Consider the following 15,109-nt stretch of genomic DNA (forward strand, 5'->3'; position numbering starts at 1 on the left):
AAAGATAAAAATAAAGAGACGTGGCAACTTGTGGTGTCATGATAACAACACCAACAACAATTGTCTAACACCTCTATGTGCTAAGTACCTTGCTGTGCCCTACTTGGTTCTCACAGCTCCCGTCCACGGCACACAGGCGGAAAGGAGGTGAGCTGGGATTCCACTGGAAGGAAAGGCCACCTCAACCTGAACAGCGTGGACCAGATTTCCCTGTGCGCATCCTTCCAGCCAGCGAGGCCCTCTGCCCATGGCCACTGACTGCTGCGGCTGATGTTTTTGTAAACAGGCGGAAGTGGAAGAGCAAGTACTTAACAAGTCAGAGAAAACAGATTTGTTTGCGTCAAACCTCTTGCCAACTTTCCACTTCTAACATGACATATTCTTCTCTCTCTTTACAGCAGGAAAAAAAATGCATAAGTCATAGATATAGATATAGATATAGATATAGATATAGATATAGATATAGATATAGATGATATAGATATAGATATAGATATAGATATAGATAGATATAGATAGATATAGATAGATATAGATAGATATAGATAGATATAGATATATATAGATATATAAAGATATATAGATATATTCATGTGCAATATATAAATAGATATATATTTGTGTACAATATGTATGTTAAAAATGTATAGACAGTATGGCTGAAAAAGAGGCACAGTAATAAATCTAACTGAAAGTGACCTCATAGGGTGATCTGATCATAAATTTCTAACTGAGCAGGTCCTGGTAGGTCGTCACCTCCCAGACCTATAACTTTTTAGTAAAAGGTTTATTTTTTGCCCTCAGCAAGCCCTTTCCATAATTCTTATGCATCTAGGTTAACACACCTTTGAGAAGCCAGAGCAATCCTCTTTTTCAGGCCCCTCTGCAGAACCACCACCCTCAGGGGAGCACAAAATCTCATTAACTATTCCGTGATCTGATCCCTGCCTTACTTCCCCCCACCCTCCGGTCATCTTCCTTCCTTAAGTCCAAATGCACAAAGGAAACAGCAACGCTGTTATTCTTCAGAACAGCTGAGATCTTGCTTCCCAGCAATGTTCCTCAATTTGGCACAAATAAAATCTTATGAAAATTCTCTACAAGTTTGGACATTGCTTATGTCTACAATAGTCAAATGCCAGGACTTGGAGATCCGCTCTTTTCTTCAAGGAGTCCTGCCTCGCTTAGGAAAATCAAGCCCCAGCCCAAAGCGCTGAGAGGCAGATGGGCTGGCTTCTCTGGTGGCAGTTTAACTCCGTGGGGGGCTGACTTTCAACGGGGTTTGTCCTCCCACATTTCCCAGATCAGGCAGGCAGGCCACCTGGAGCTCAGGGGAGTGAGGCCACAGATCCTTCGGGCCTGCTTGGAGCTGTCCACACTAGAGGTCAGCAAGGGACTTATGGTGATAGAAAGGATAAATGTCCCCCAAAGATGTACATGTCCTAATGTGGGTATGTTGGATTTTTCTAAGACCCCACTCCCCTTCCACAGCAGTCCTGTAACTGGTGCCAGGCAGGGGGCCTTGGTGTTCACGCCTGAGCCGCCCACACCTACGCACTGGGCTTGTGGCCAAGGCAAACAGGCAGGAGCAGCCACCCCTGACTAATGCCCCTCAGTGTCTGAACTGGAAGCCCTTTCCAGGGTTCAAGGAAAACCCTGGCTGCTCCCCCCCTCCACACCCTCCCCCCAATGCCAACAGGACAGGAAAACCTTCAGGAGGATATACATGCACATACTAGTAAAAATATATCTAGTAATATAGTATATTTCTAGGGGCCACCAGGAAAGGGAAACCTTCATGCATATACACTGAGCGGCCAGATTACTATGATCTCTGAACGCATAATAATCTGGCCACTCAGTGTATATCCTATATAACAAAAGGCTAATATGCAAATTGTCCCCTAGACCAGGAGTTAGACCAGCAGGCAGGCTGGCCAACCGCCCATGTCCCCTCCCTCTGGCCAGGCTGGCTGGAACCACCCATGCACGAATTCATGCACCGAGCCTCTAAAATACACACACACACACACACACACACACACACACACACACACAGACACACACTGAGTGGCCAGATTATTATGTGTTCAGAGATCATAATGATCTGGCCACTCAGTGTATATATCCAAGTAAAAAATATACATGTGCTTCCATCTGGTAACTTCTTCCAGAAGTTATGCTCAGACTTGCCCAGAAATGTATGCGGGAGGTTACAAATTGCATTTAGCATCCTGGTTCGGAAGAGAGGCCTGCCCAAAGGACTGAGTGCTGCATGGTCCCATTTATATGGCATTCTGTGGGGGCAGAGGCAACAGAGGGCGGCGTGGTTGCTGGGACTAAGGGCACAGGGACAGCACAGACCTCTTCCTGGGCGATGGAAATGTGCTCATCCTGGTGGTGGGGCGCTTGTGTGCCTTGTCAAACTCATGAGACAAGCGTGCACAGAGGGAGCGGTGCATTGGGTGTAAACTGGACCCCCACTAACCTGCTTAAATGGAAGTCCCTTTTTCTTTAACAGCAAGAAACAGGAAAGAGAATGGTCAAATACACAACAGTGTTGTGGGGTCGAACCCTGGGTTCAAAATAAGACCACCGGAGGCTGAAAATTTATTAAAAAAGCAAACAAGGATTTATTGAACTGGCCAGGGCAAGCCGCAAGAGTACCACACGCAGGCGGACCCTACACGACTGCGAGGCTTTAGGGGCAGGTAGTTATTTTTAAAGGTTCTGAGAAGGAAAACCCCCATTCTACAACAAACTGTTGTTTGGAATTTTCTGCTGTTCTTCTTAGATAAAATGCTGCTTTCTAGTTTGCTTTAGCCCATTTGAAGAATGATGAAGATAAACTTAGCTGTCTGACCTTGCAGGCCAGAGACCAGATATACCCACAGTCTCAATACCATGCCAGGTGCATTTTTTTAATTGGATAGAACAACATTGTTTTCGAGGCCAGCATTGAGATAACCACTAAGTGTAGGTACATAGGGCTGGCTCTTTAATGAAAAAGAAAGTTCTGCCTGTAACCTTGCCCAGAACTTGAACTCATCCTCCCTAAGCCCATTGCGCCATGAACAAAGCAAGTCTCTTCAAATTCTTCCCTTGCACTATCCGACCGCTCGAGAACTCTGTAACAGTTCAAACTACAGGAATTTTCCTTTGTTCTAAATTCTGAATCCTAAAGACTATATTCTAAAAACTGGGGTCAGCCATAGGGTCATTTCAGTCACATCCTGCTGGACATTGGAATGTGGCCCTATCTTGCAGAAGCAGAACTCAGTGGTTAATCTCCAAAGGTTATGGTCCCAGGCACAGGAAAATTGCCTTAGCAGGGTTTAAAATTCAAACAGCAGTTTTTACCCAAGTATGATTGCTACCATATTTCAAACAGTAACTCATAGAATGCAGGGCCGCACAGCTCCTAACAGGAAAAGATCGAAGTGCTGTCCAAGAGTTATGGTTGTGTGGGAAATGGCATGCATATTTATCATTTACATAAAAAGATATAGATTTATATGTGCTTGTATATGCATCAAGTATTTCTGGAAAGATTAAAAAAAATCTGAGAATGGAAGTTATAGCTGAGAAGTCTAAAATTAGCTAGGAGCGATGAGAAAGTCTAAATTTTACTTTCTACCCTTAGCTAATGCTTGTATTACTGATTTTACCTTGAATGATAAAACTCTCATCCTGGGTGCCCGTCCATCCATTCAATGGTTTGCTGGGACTTACTGGTGAAGCAATTAGACATGGTCTCTGTGGAGTTGTGGTGCTCAGAGCCACTCCCCTCAAGATCAGGTTTATTGAAGTATAACTTAGGTGCCATAAGATTCACCTTTTCAACTGGTTTTGACAAATACATTTGGTTGTGTAACCCCCACCACCATTAATATGTAGAGCAGTACTATCACCATCCCCAAATATCTTGTCCTTCCAGCCCCAGCCCCTGGTAACCACTGATCAGTCTGTTGTCCACATGGACCTGCCTTCTCCAGAATGCCATCTAAGTGGAGCCCACACTGCCTTTGGATGTGCCTTTGGAGCCTAGCTGCTTCCCTGAGCAGCTAAGGCTTAGCTGACTGCATGGGAGATGTACTTGGAGGTTTGCAATTGTTTTGTGTGCCAGGAGCCCCTTCCTCTGGCTGCCGAGGAATAGTCTCTGCTGCGGACGTACTGCATGGGTTCCATCTCGGGGACAAAGACAGAAGGAAAACGAGTAACTTTGATCCTTAACTGGCCTACTGTGTTCACCAGTATGGACTACATCAAATGTCCTCCCACAGGCAGAGTCAGGTCTAGAGAGGTAAATTCGATTGTTACGGAAAAGTAGACAAATGTCACTTCTTGAACCTCCAATTGTGGATTGAGAAACCCACACCCGACTTTGTTGATTTTGTGTGTTTGGATCGGGACAATGTGGCTCCGCAGGCCTGACAGGGAGCGAGGGCCCCAGGAAAGCCCTGTCCCCTGGGGCTTTATGACAACAGTGCCGAGTCATAGAGGCCCTGCAGGTCCCTAAGGGATACTGGTTCTCCTTGCTGTGGCCTTGGCTATCCTGGGCACACTTTTGCCTTTGTGGGCTGATGGGAAATTATGGAGTATCTTGGAACCACCCAGAATGCCAGTTACTGTGGCCCCAGGAAAACCTGCAGCTTCAATGAGCGTCTGGGTGTGCAGCTCCCGGTGATGCAGGAATGTTGCCAGCCCTACTACCTGCCGGGGTACCGCTACCTCAACACATGGAGACCCAGCCTCTTCCACAAGATCTCCACCACCCAGATCTGCCCGGAGGAGGGGGCCACATGCCAGGGCATCCAGAAGCCGCCCACCATCCTGCCCTCCCTCCGCGCAGGGCTCTTCTGTCGCTATAGCCCCCACGACTGGGACAGGTCCCAGGAGATGCAGATGCGCGGGGCGGAGGCCTCTCGGCTGTGGGCCGGCCGGCTGATCGGCGACTCCAGGCGGCTCGTGCATGACAAGGACCAGCTGACGAGGCAGATGCAGGAGGGGACCTGCCGGAACCTGGGCCAGAGGCTGTCGGACATCGGTTTCTGGAAGTCTGAGCTGACCTACGAGCTGGAGAGGCTTCTGAACGAGAACCGAGGCCTGGACGCATTCAGGAAGCGGCTGGAGTGTGCAGCGGACGAGGTGAACTGCCCATTGCAGGTGAGTGTGGGGCGGGCGGGGAGAGGGGCCGTGGCCACTGCGATGCGGCCCCATCACGTCCCTTGCGCTATCACGTGACAGGCACCTTGCAGGTTGGTTTGTGCTGCAGCATCACCTGTAATCTGTGTAAAACATAAAAATATATATAATCTTAGCCCGGCAGGTGTGGCTCAGTGGTTGAGCGTTGACCTGTGAACGAGGAGTCCATGGTTCAATTCCCAGTCAGGGCTTGATCCCCAGTGTGGGGCATGCAAGAGGCAGCCAATCAGTGATTCTCTCCCACCATTGATGTTTCTCTCTCCCCCTCTCCCTTTCTCTCTGAAGTCAATAAAAATATTTTTAAAATATGTAATCATAGTTAATTTAGGACAATCCCAGTCAAATCAGGGTTCCTCGCACTGGATAGAATGCCTTCTTCTCCTTGGGGTTATATCAACATTAAAGAGTTTCCTCAAAATACTACAAGCATGTGGGGGCCTGCATGTGTGTGATGGATGGACACACTTAAAATAACCGATTTGTTTTCCTCCAAAGCTCTTAACACCTTCTTACAAACTCCAGAACATTCACTCTTTATTTATTTACTGTATTTCTTTCCACCCTAGAACATAGGTGCCACGAGGGCAGGGAATTGTGTCTGCTTTGTCACCAGCGTGTTCCAGACATACTCCTGTGTCTATGCCTGACTAGACCAGTGGCTGGAATGTCTTCCCAGCCTAGCTCAGTGTTTGGCACGTAGTAGGTACTCAATAAGTATCTGTTGAACAAATGAATAAATATCTCAATGTGGACACTTGCGACACTTCCTTGGCCTCCCAGTCTCCCGTCATATTCTGGATTGGTGAGGATGGCTTTGGGCTGCACGTAAACAAATAGGGGGCCACAGTGACGCAACCAAATAGGAGCTTCTTTGCCTGTCATAGTGAGAATTCTGGAGGGAAGCACGGCAGGCATCCACTTGGTGCCAGTAGGCAGCCAGGCTCTGCTCTCTATGCTCGGCCCCCCTTAACATGTGCTGCCGTCCTACCACTGACAAGGAGGTTTCCTATCTCATCTTGCAAGCTCCCGCCTGCCAGGAGCTCTGTGATATTCTCATTCCAGGCAGGGAGCTGTGGGTAGGGCAGTGCGCCCAGTGGGCCTGTCCCTTTTTTATAGGGAAGATCCGTTTTCCTGAAGGCCTCTCATGGGATTCCATTTTTAGCCCATTTGCTGGAACTCACCTGGGCTCCCTGGCTCACAGGAGTCCGGGTGAGTGAGTGTTTTTCTCAGGGTCCTGCAGTGGACATTGGGTAAGGAACTGGCAGGGTCTGCCTCAGGCTGGGGAGCTCATCTCGGCCACCCAGATGGTGTTCTGGGGCTCCTGGGGTGTGTGGGGACTCGGAGCCTTCTACCTGGAAACCACGTCAGGTGCGGGGACTTCTGTAGGAGAGGTCTTGTCTCCAGACCCCTCGGGAGACATGGCACAGGGTCTGTCCACTCTGGTGGGGTGGGGGCGGGGTCCTACTATCTCCCCAGTCCCCTAAGTTTCTCCCCCGGGAGGAGAGTGGGCAGGGATGCTGCTCAGAGACCCAGGGCAGCGTCCCACATCTGTGTTCTCCTCTCCCACTGTCTCCTACCCCCGGCCCGTGTGCAAAGCCCAGCTCTGCCCATCACATATGTCGCCTCAGGCAGCCACGCGGCGGCACAGGCACCAGAGTCATCTCAGTTCTGTCCACTTCTCTCCGTCTCCATGGTTACCACCTCAGTCAGTCCGGGCTTCTCTCACTGGACAGTGATGACTGCCTCCCCACTCCTGCTCCCCTCTAACCCCTTTCCAGGACAGCAGCCGGAGGGGTGATTTTCAATATTGAACTGGATTTCCCCACTCCCGTGCTAAAGCCACCTCAATGCTTCCCCCTGCTTCCGAATTAACATCGACATTCCTAGTCACAGCCTCTAGCGTTGCATGCCCCAGCTTCTGCTCATCCTTCCAGCCTTACTGTCTCCACTCCAGCCACAGTGGCTTTCTGTCTCCTCCTCCTCCTCCTCCTCCTCCTCCTCCTCCTCCTCATTTTCCTCCTCTTCCTCCTCCTCCTCCTCCTCCTCTTCCTCCTCCTCCTCTTCCTCCTCCTCCTCTTTCTCCTCTGACCCAGGCCTTTGCACCTGCTGCTCCCTTTTCCTGGCACATTGGCCCCATTCATTGCTGCTGCTTCTCATGATTCAGGTCATGGTTTGTCACCTCCGAGAAGTCCTCCCTGATCACCCTGATCCCCTGACTCCCCACCCACACATCACCCTATTTTCATCACAGCTCTCATTACTGTCAGACATGATTGCATTTATGTGTTTACGTGTATGTGTTCTCTTCCTTCTGTGAGAACTCCATTAAGCTGGGGCTGCTTGTTCGGCTTACTGAGCTGTCCCTGGTACCATACCTGAAGGGGACACGGGTGTGTGTGTGTGTGTGTGTGTGTGTGCGCGTGCGCTCAGGAAATCCTCGTGGAATCCATGAATCCCTCACCTTCCTGAGAACCCGGGTGCTTTGGCACCCCCACACCAGGATGTCGAGCTCCCCACTGCCCTTTGTGACATCACAGCCAGTGGCCCCTCTCTGTTCTTTCCCGGTGTCATTGCAGGGGCTCCCTGAGCTGCCACTTGTCCTGCCTTACATTCCGCTCTGCTCACGTCCCCACGACAGTTGTAGGTCCATCACTGTGTGGCAGGCTTGCCTGGGTCTCGGCCCTGGTCACCTTGCAAAGCTCCCCACCTTGTAGAGATCTCCACATCCAGCTGGGCCCGGACACTGATGGGGTGAGGAGCACTGGTGCCCAGGCAGCCAAAAATCCATGTATAATTTTCCCCAAAAACTTTACTACTGATGTTGCACTGTTGACTGGAGGCCTTACTGATAACATAAAGAGTCAATGAACACATAAATTATATGTTATATGTATAATATACTGTATTGTTACAATAAAGTAAGCTAGAGAAAAGAGAGGTTAGTAAGAAAATCATGAGGGCCAGAAAACACATCTACAGTATTTATTGGGGAAAAACTCCTCATATACGTGGACCCATGTAGTTGAAACCCATATTGTTCAAGGGTCAGCTAATGTTCAGAGTCACATTCACCTGCACAGCAATCCTGTGAGATACACACCAATATTGCACCCCCTGCAGCCGTGATAGCTCGCCACTGTGGCGAGGAGGCAGAAACCCACTCAGACGCACGATGGTGAGGCTGCATGAAGCATCCGGGTTTCCCCGGGAATAAATCAGATCATGGTCAACATAGTTCCTCTGGATCCCAATACGACAGGGAGAACACATGATTTCCCACTGCTTCCTACAGGTGGCACTGGAGTGTCTGTACCATCGAGAGAAAAGGATCGGGATCGATTTGGTCCATGACAATGTGGAGAAAAACCTTATCCAGGTAAGGTGCCTCCTGGTGAGCCCAGTCCCCCCTGAGGGAGGAGGAAGGGCCAGCTGATCAGAGAGCTTTCTAAGCAGAAGCCACCTGTCAGCTCAGGCAAAGCCAGGGCTCAGAAAGCCAGGGTGGGGGCCGAGGTTGCAGGTTAGAGACAGGGAGAAAGATCATTGGACCCTCAGTCTTTTCTTCTCTAAAATGGGCATCATCATCGTTACACCAGTAAAACAATTTAAAAAGCTAGCATTTATTGAGCACCTACTATATGTTATTATGCATTGTACCACTTGGTATACCTTATTTAATTTAACGATCAAACAATCTATGATGGAATAGTTGGCACCAAGTAGGTACTAGATGTCCTATTAGCCCGGAAGTATATAAAAGGAGAAGAAAGTGGATGAGGAATGTTGAAGCTCCCCAATCGACCCTTATCTGTCTGGCCCAGGGATCACGTGGGGTGAGGCAGGACATGGGCCCCACCCTTGTGTCTCAGCTTGTGAGGCAGAGAGTGGGCTATGAGAGGGGAGGGGTGGTCCCTGGCCTGGGGGCCAGGTAGCTGTGCATTTCTAAGGGGCACCGCTGTTTCTGACCTTTGCATTCCAGGAGGTGGATTTGCTGAAATGCTGCCAAGAACAGATGAGAAAACTTGCTCAAAGAATTGAAATCCAGCAGCGGTAAGGGCTGATTTCTCTCCCTCTTCAGCTTGTTTGGGTTCCCTAGGTCATGGGGGGCAAGCCAGATGGACCCCAGCTTTCGGTGGTTCTTTTGGTCAGTGATGTATGGGTGTTTAACAACCAGCTCCCTAGGAAAGAAAAAAAAAAAAATCCTGATTTGGATTATTTGTCAATGTCTATGTACAAATGCTGCCCCAGTAGCAGACTCCATGCTACTAATACTGAGATGTGCACATTGATTTCCCTGAGTCAGCACATCACTGGTGGTTCCTGTTGGCAATGAGTTCTGCAGCACAAGAAACTGCTCTCACGGTGGTCCCCTCTCACCTGCGGCTATCCCTGTGAGCCCTAAACCTGGGGCGATGGCAGAGTGGGTGGCAGTCGGCATCAAGGCGAGGGGCCGGGCATCTCCAGAGGGGAGCTGGTGGACCCCTGAGCCATGTGTCTTCAGAAGGAATCGGCTTTTCGTTCTTGGAAGATTGTGTAACTGATCTCCGGGCAAGCCAGAGGCTCCCCCATAATTAAAGGGAGGCTCGAGTGTTATGGGGCTTGGGACCCACAGCTAAGCTCTTGGCACCCAGCTCTTCCAGAGGCAGCCTTCACGCCCTGCCCTTAACGAGGGCACTTGCTGTTAACTCACGCAGGGCACGCTGCTCTGCTTACTTCTTCTCTCCATTTCCTCAGACCCAGGTGGCAGGAGGCAGGATGGCAGCCTTTCCAGGGCACCCCTTCCTGCTGTGAAGGGCACAGGGGCAGCCTGACGAGTTGCTAAGGGGCCAGGCAGCTTGCAGATAGGCTCCAGGGGTTTGGTGCCCTGGCTTGCACCAAACACCCTAGGAACAGCAGTAAACCTCCAACACACACACACACCTTCCCTACAGCAGCCCCTCATCCCCACCGCAGTGAGAACTGGGTGGCAGGGATTAGAGAGAATCACCCAGGACAAAAAGCACCCCAGGCAGTGTTGAAAAGCTACCCCCAGAACTTGAGGGCATTGGTCAGGGGCAGATTCAGGGAGCTGCCAGAGGAGGGTGGTTGGAAATGAGGTGCAGACTCAGCAGTAAGTGAAGGGCCCGTTGAATGGCTGAGGCGGGGTTAAGTTCTGTCTTTGACGCCTCGTCCTGATTTCTGATGATTCTGCCGCCACTTGGACCACTGGGTGCCTAATGTTGTGTATAAATGAATCCACTTTTTAAAACACCTTTAATCCTTGGATTTAAACAGGAACATTAGGGCAGGCAAACATCTCTATTATATTTGTGTTGCTCTTATTTTTACAATTATGTATTTCTGGCAAGAGAGATGATTTCTGTTTGGTGTTGATATAAGGCTGTGACAGAACTCGGTGTTGGGGTGACAGGAGGGCTGAAGTTTGGGGCAGGGAACCAGCAGAGTGAATAAAAGCCCAGACTTAAAATAGGGGAGCTGGACCCTGAAAGAGAGATTTCAAGACTAGGGTAGGGGGCTGCTTTCCAACCCCAGGCAATGAAGAGTGAGGTGGGAGAATTGGGAGAACCAGAGAGACTGAAACAGACCAAGACAGTCCCACCCACTGGGAGACACAGAGGGGCCCAACGTAATGCCGGACATTGGGCAATATTTAACGCCGATGGTCTTGATCCGGCATCTAGAAGGGTTCAGCAATCTGTAGAAGAGACTGTGCATATATTAAATAAAGGTTAAGTGACAAAAGATAATTTTGAAAGGCATATTGGAGGAGGCAGAGGAGCCTGGCTAAAGAAACCAAGTTCTCTTTGTCTCAGGACCCTTGCTTTTTATTAACACAAATTGTCCTAAGACAAGGTGGAGATATACACTTCAAAGAATAGGGTTTCAACTACAGAGTCTATTGTCGGAATGGGGAATAGCCTACGGCTGTTCAGGTGTTTGGCCAACAGGAGGCAATAACATGTAGATTAAGATGCCCTGAGTTATCCATAGCAAACAATCAATTTAATGCATCCTTTTCAGGTTTGGGGAAATGTCTTAGCCATTCCAACAGGTGATAACATGTGACTCAGCACTTGTTGAGTCCCCACGTTCCATCAACCTTTTGATGAAACTCTTGCAATTATGACACGCTGGAATTGGCTCCCGGCACCGATGTCTGAGGGAGAGAGACAGAACAAGAATGACATGAAGCAAAGGACAGCGATGTGTATGTGTGTGTGGGAGACAATGGGACAGAGAGACACAGATGTGCCAGACAAAAAGAGAAATCAGGAGGGGCATCAGAGACAGAGAATTGAGATGGAGAGGGACATAGAGAAAGAGGAAGAGAGTGGAGGATGCTGGGAGGGACACAGATGAAGCAGCTGAGGCAGAGGAAGTGAGAAGGAATGAACAGGTGTATGGGACATTCCCTTGGCAGCACCAGAGGCCGGGCCACCTGGATAGAGGCTACTGGACCTCAAGGAGCAGCCGTTCACCAGAGGCTGCCTGGCATCTTGCAGGAAGGCAACCTATGTTGCCGGGCAGCCTGATTCACCCAGAACTGGTCAGAGCTTCAACACTGCGTGTGCTGGCCGCCTGTGGAGGCCCTGCTGCTGACACCCTCGGGTGGCCAATCTGGCACGGGCAGGCCTGGGCTGCCTGCTGACTTGTAGTTTAGTGGGTGAGGCCGAGGCCCCCACCGGGGCAGGATTGTGTCCTCGGTTCACCAGCTCTCTAACAAAGCAGAAGGCTCTTCCTGATGGGCCGGAGCCAAGTTCCGGATTTTCCTGGTGGACTAATAGCTGGATGAGCCTCAACAAGGGCTGGGCTCTTTGTCACGGGCCCACGAAGGGAGACAGGGACTGTCCATCCTTCCCTGGGCATCACCAGTGTGGGCCAGGAGTCTGGACTAGCTGGCCAAGGATTCTGAGGTCCCAGGTGCCTCTCCAATACTCTGGCAGGTTCTTTCTACATTCTGGTCTTTCTTCACATGCCAGTTCATTAGATAAGATGGGGCTCTTTTTCTCCACTGTGCTGCCCATTCCGAAGGCTCCAGGATGGTTCCTTCTGCCCAACATTTCCCCCGAGTATCCTGATAGGGCCCCCGCATTTTTTTTGGCTCCTGGCCTGTTTGAAACCCTCACCAGCTCTGTGTCGGTAGCAGAAAAAGAAAGTGACAAAAAAAAAAAAAAAAAAAAAAAACCAGACAGACTGGGGAGAGAGAGAGGGAAGGGAGAGGGGGAGAGGGAAGGGAAGAGAAAAGGAAAGGGGAGGGGGACGAGAGGGGAAGGGGTCCAAAGACATAGAGAAAGCAAGAAAAATGAGGGAAAGAGAAAAAGATGTCAGAAAGAGATATGGAGATAGAGAGACAGAGGAAGAGAGAGAGAAAGAGAGAATGGGAGGATGCAGAAGGGGAGAGACCAATGTAAGATGTGCACCCATCACTTTAGTTGGTGTCTGGATCTCAACTTGCTAGTCAGAGTTGGTCCCTTATTATCGCCCAGTTCTTCAAGGCGAAAGTCCCGGTTGATGCTTAGGTGCCTTTAACTGACCGATCCACTCATTTCAATCAATGGAGAAACCAAATGGTCCAGGCCTGGAGCCTTCTACAGATGTGGATTCTCCTGGGATTCTGTCAGTGTTTATGTTTGAGGTGACCTATGGAAAGATTGATTGGTTTTCCTTTAAAGACCATGGTGGAGGTTTTCCTTTTACAATACATTTATTTATATTCTAAAATTTATTTAATAAAAAGACAAGTAGCAAGTAAGTAATAGTATATACACGTTGGGAATATGACAAGAATCATGAACGTGGTTCTTCTATGTTCAGAGTTTGGCAAATAGTGGCCTTTGTCTAAACTTCTTAGCCAAGATACCAGCCCTGGAGGTTCAAGTCCTGGGCCCTCCCTATTGTCCTCTCTTACCTCTGCCCAGTCCCTGACTCTGCCCAGTCTCTGAGTGCCCAGTCCCTGAGTGTCCAGTCTCTGAGAGCCCAGTCCCTGAATGCCCAGTCCCTGACCATCCAGTCCCTGAGTGCCAAGTCCCTGACCATCCAGTCCCTGAGTGCCCAGTTCCTGAGTGCCCAGTCCCTGAGTGGCCAGTCCCTGACCATCCAGTCCCTGAGTGCCCAGTCCCTCACCATCCAGTTCCTGAGTGCCCAGTCCCTCACCATCCAGTCCCTGACCATCCAGTCCCTGAGTGCCCAGTCCCTCACCATCCAGTCCCTGAGTGCCCAGTCTCTGAGAGCCCAGTCCCTCACCATCCAGTCCCTGAGTGGCCAGTCCCTGACCATCCAGTCCCTGGCTCCACCCAGTCCTGGACTCTGCCCGGCCCCTGGTTCTGACAACCTTCCTGAGCTGCTTCTAGGTTTATAAACACCTACAGGTCTTTAGCTCCTCTGTTTTTGCACACAAGGTGTCCTCAGCTTGGCATTCTCACCCCCACCCAACTTTGCCCATAATGTCTGCTCCTGTTATTATGAAATCCCAGCCCAGACACATCCCTGGGAAGCCTGCTCTGGTTACCCCGCACCCTGAGCTGATGGCTTCCTCCTGAGTGTCACTGTCTATCCTTTACAAACCTGAACTGCTGCCCTTGCCACTCTGTGCCATATGTAGTTTTACTGTATTTATTTACACAAATCTGTGAGCAATGTGGAGGTAAGCGCCTGGGTCTTATTCCTGTCTTCTCCCTCTGTGCCGGGCATAGGCTGAGACACATGGTTTAAAGCGATACCGGGCTTTGCCCAAAGTGTGAATTCGTAGCTTCTCCATCAGGTTAGCAAACTATAGCTGGAGGGACAAATCTGGCCTACCACTTGTTTTTGTAAATAAAGTTTTAAAGCAGCCATACCCATAACTTACATATTATTTATGATGGCCTTCTGCATAGCTGAGTTGTTGCTACAGAGACTATATAACTACTGACAAAGTATAAATAGTATTTGATCCTTTACAGTAAATGTTTGCTCATCCCTGTTCTAATGGCAACAGGTTTGCTTGGATTGGGAGGAGGCTGAGTGGCTTTAGGGAAGTCTTAGGTATGTGGTGGGGGCATCGAAGTGGGAAGAGGCCTGAGAAGCTGCTGGGAGTCCAGAGACTTGACTTTCAGCAGTGGCTCAGCAGTGAGACCTCTGGGGGAGGGACTCTGGATAAGGGCACTGTCCAAGTATAAATCCTGACCTCCCCTTCCTCCCTTCCTCCCCTCCACCCCAGGGATAACCGAGATGCTCAGCATGCTCTGGAGAGGGACCTTGAGGACAAAAACTCAGCCCAGTTTATTGACGAAAAGTGTTTTAACCTGAGGAACACATCCGACTGCATCAGCTTCTTCCATGGTGTGGAGAAGGTCGATGGCACGTAAGTCCTGGGCTCTGGGTCCCCATCTGGCCCTGTCCAATGGGAGAGGAGGCCTCTGAGTCTGCTCCCGCCAAGCAGCCTTAAAGGGGCATTGATCGTGCATCAGTCAAGTGAGAGGCAGTGTAGTTCAATGAAGACTCTTGGTTGCAACCCATTGCATCCAATTCTGGCTAAAAAACTTGAAACAAGATGAAATTTACTGGAAGGCTGTGGAGAGCCACAGACTCAAGGGGAAGGCTGGACAGGAAGGCTCTGGCAGCTTGAACGAGCCAGGGAGTGAGAGCTAATCAGAGCACCACCGTCCTGACATTCTTGCCCCTCTTTGCCCAAGATTCAAATTCCAGCAAGACAGAGCAAGCGATCGGCTGAGTGAGGGTCACCCGGCCACTGCTGCGGGGCCAGGACATGCTGGGGCACCTTGATTGGCAATGCCACCAAACCCCACAACAGCATGGCTGTAACCAGAGGGAGAGGAATTTAAGCCCAGCTGGGAGCCAATTGATGTCCACCAGTGATGGTAGTGGTCACGAGTGGATCCCAGCTGCCCGGCCTCAAACCCAGCCT

The 15,109-nt window shown here is 50.0% G+C and overlaps 1 protein-coding gene across 1 annotated transcript in view; it reads left to right on the top strand.

Annotated features, from left to right (window-relative positions):
- Window positions 1-4,571: 4,571 nt before the first annotated feature.
- TEKT5 (tektin 5) overlaps window positions 4,572-15,109 on the top strand; it is a 37,706-nt gene continuing 27,168 nt past the window's right edge. The window contains exons 1-4 of the mRNA XM_036409946.2: window positions 4,572-5,166; window positions 8,498-8,581; window positions 9,182-9,252; window positions 14,402-14,545. Of these exons, the coding sequence (XP_036265839.1) occupies window positions 4,594-5,166; window positions 8,498-8,581; window positions 9,182-9,252; window positions 14,402-14,545 (872 nt within the window). The 5' untranslated portion in view covers window positions 4,572-4,593. The remainder of the gene's footprint in view (window positions 5,167-8,497; window positions 8,582-9,181; window positions 9,253-14,401; window positions 14,546-15,109) is intronic.

This window comes from Pipistrellus kuhlii, unplaced genomic scaffold, assembly GCF_014108245.1.
Source record: "Pipistrellus kuhlii isolate mPipKuh1 unplaced genomic scaffold, mPipKuh1.p scaffold_m20_p_4, whole genome shotgun sequence".
Taxonomy (NCBI): Eukaryota; Metazoa; Chordata; class Mammalia; order Chiroptera; family Vespertilionidae; genus Pipistrellus; species Pipistrellus kuhlii.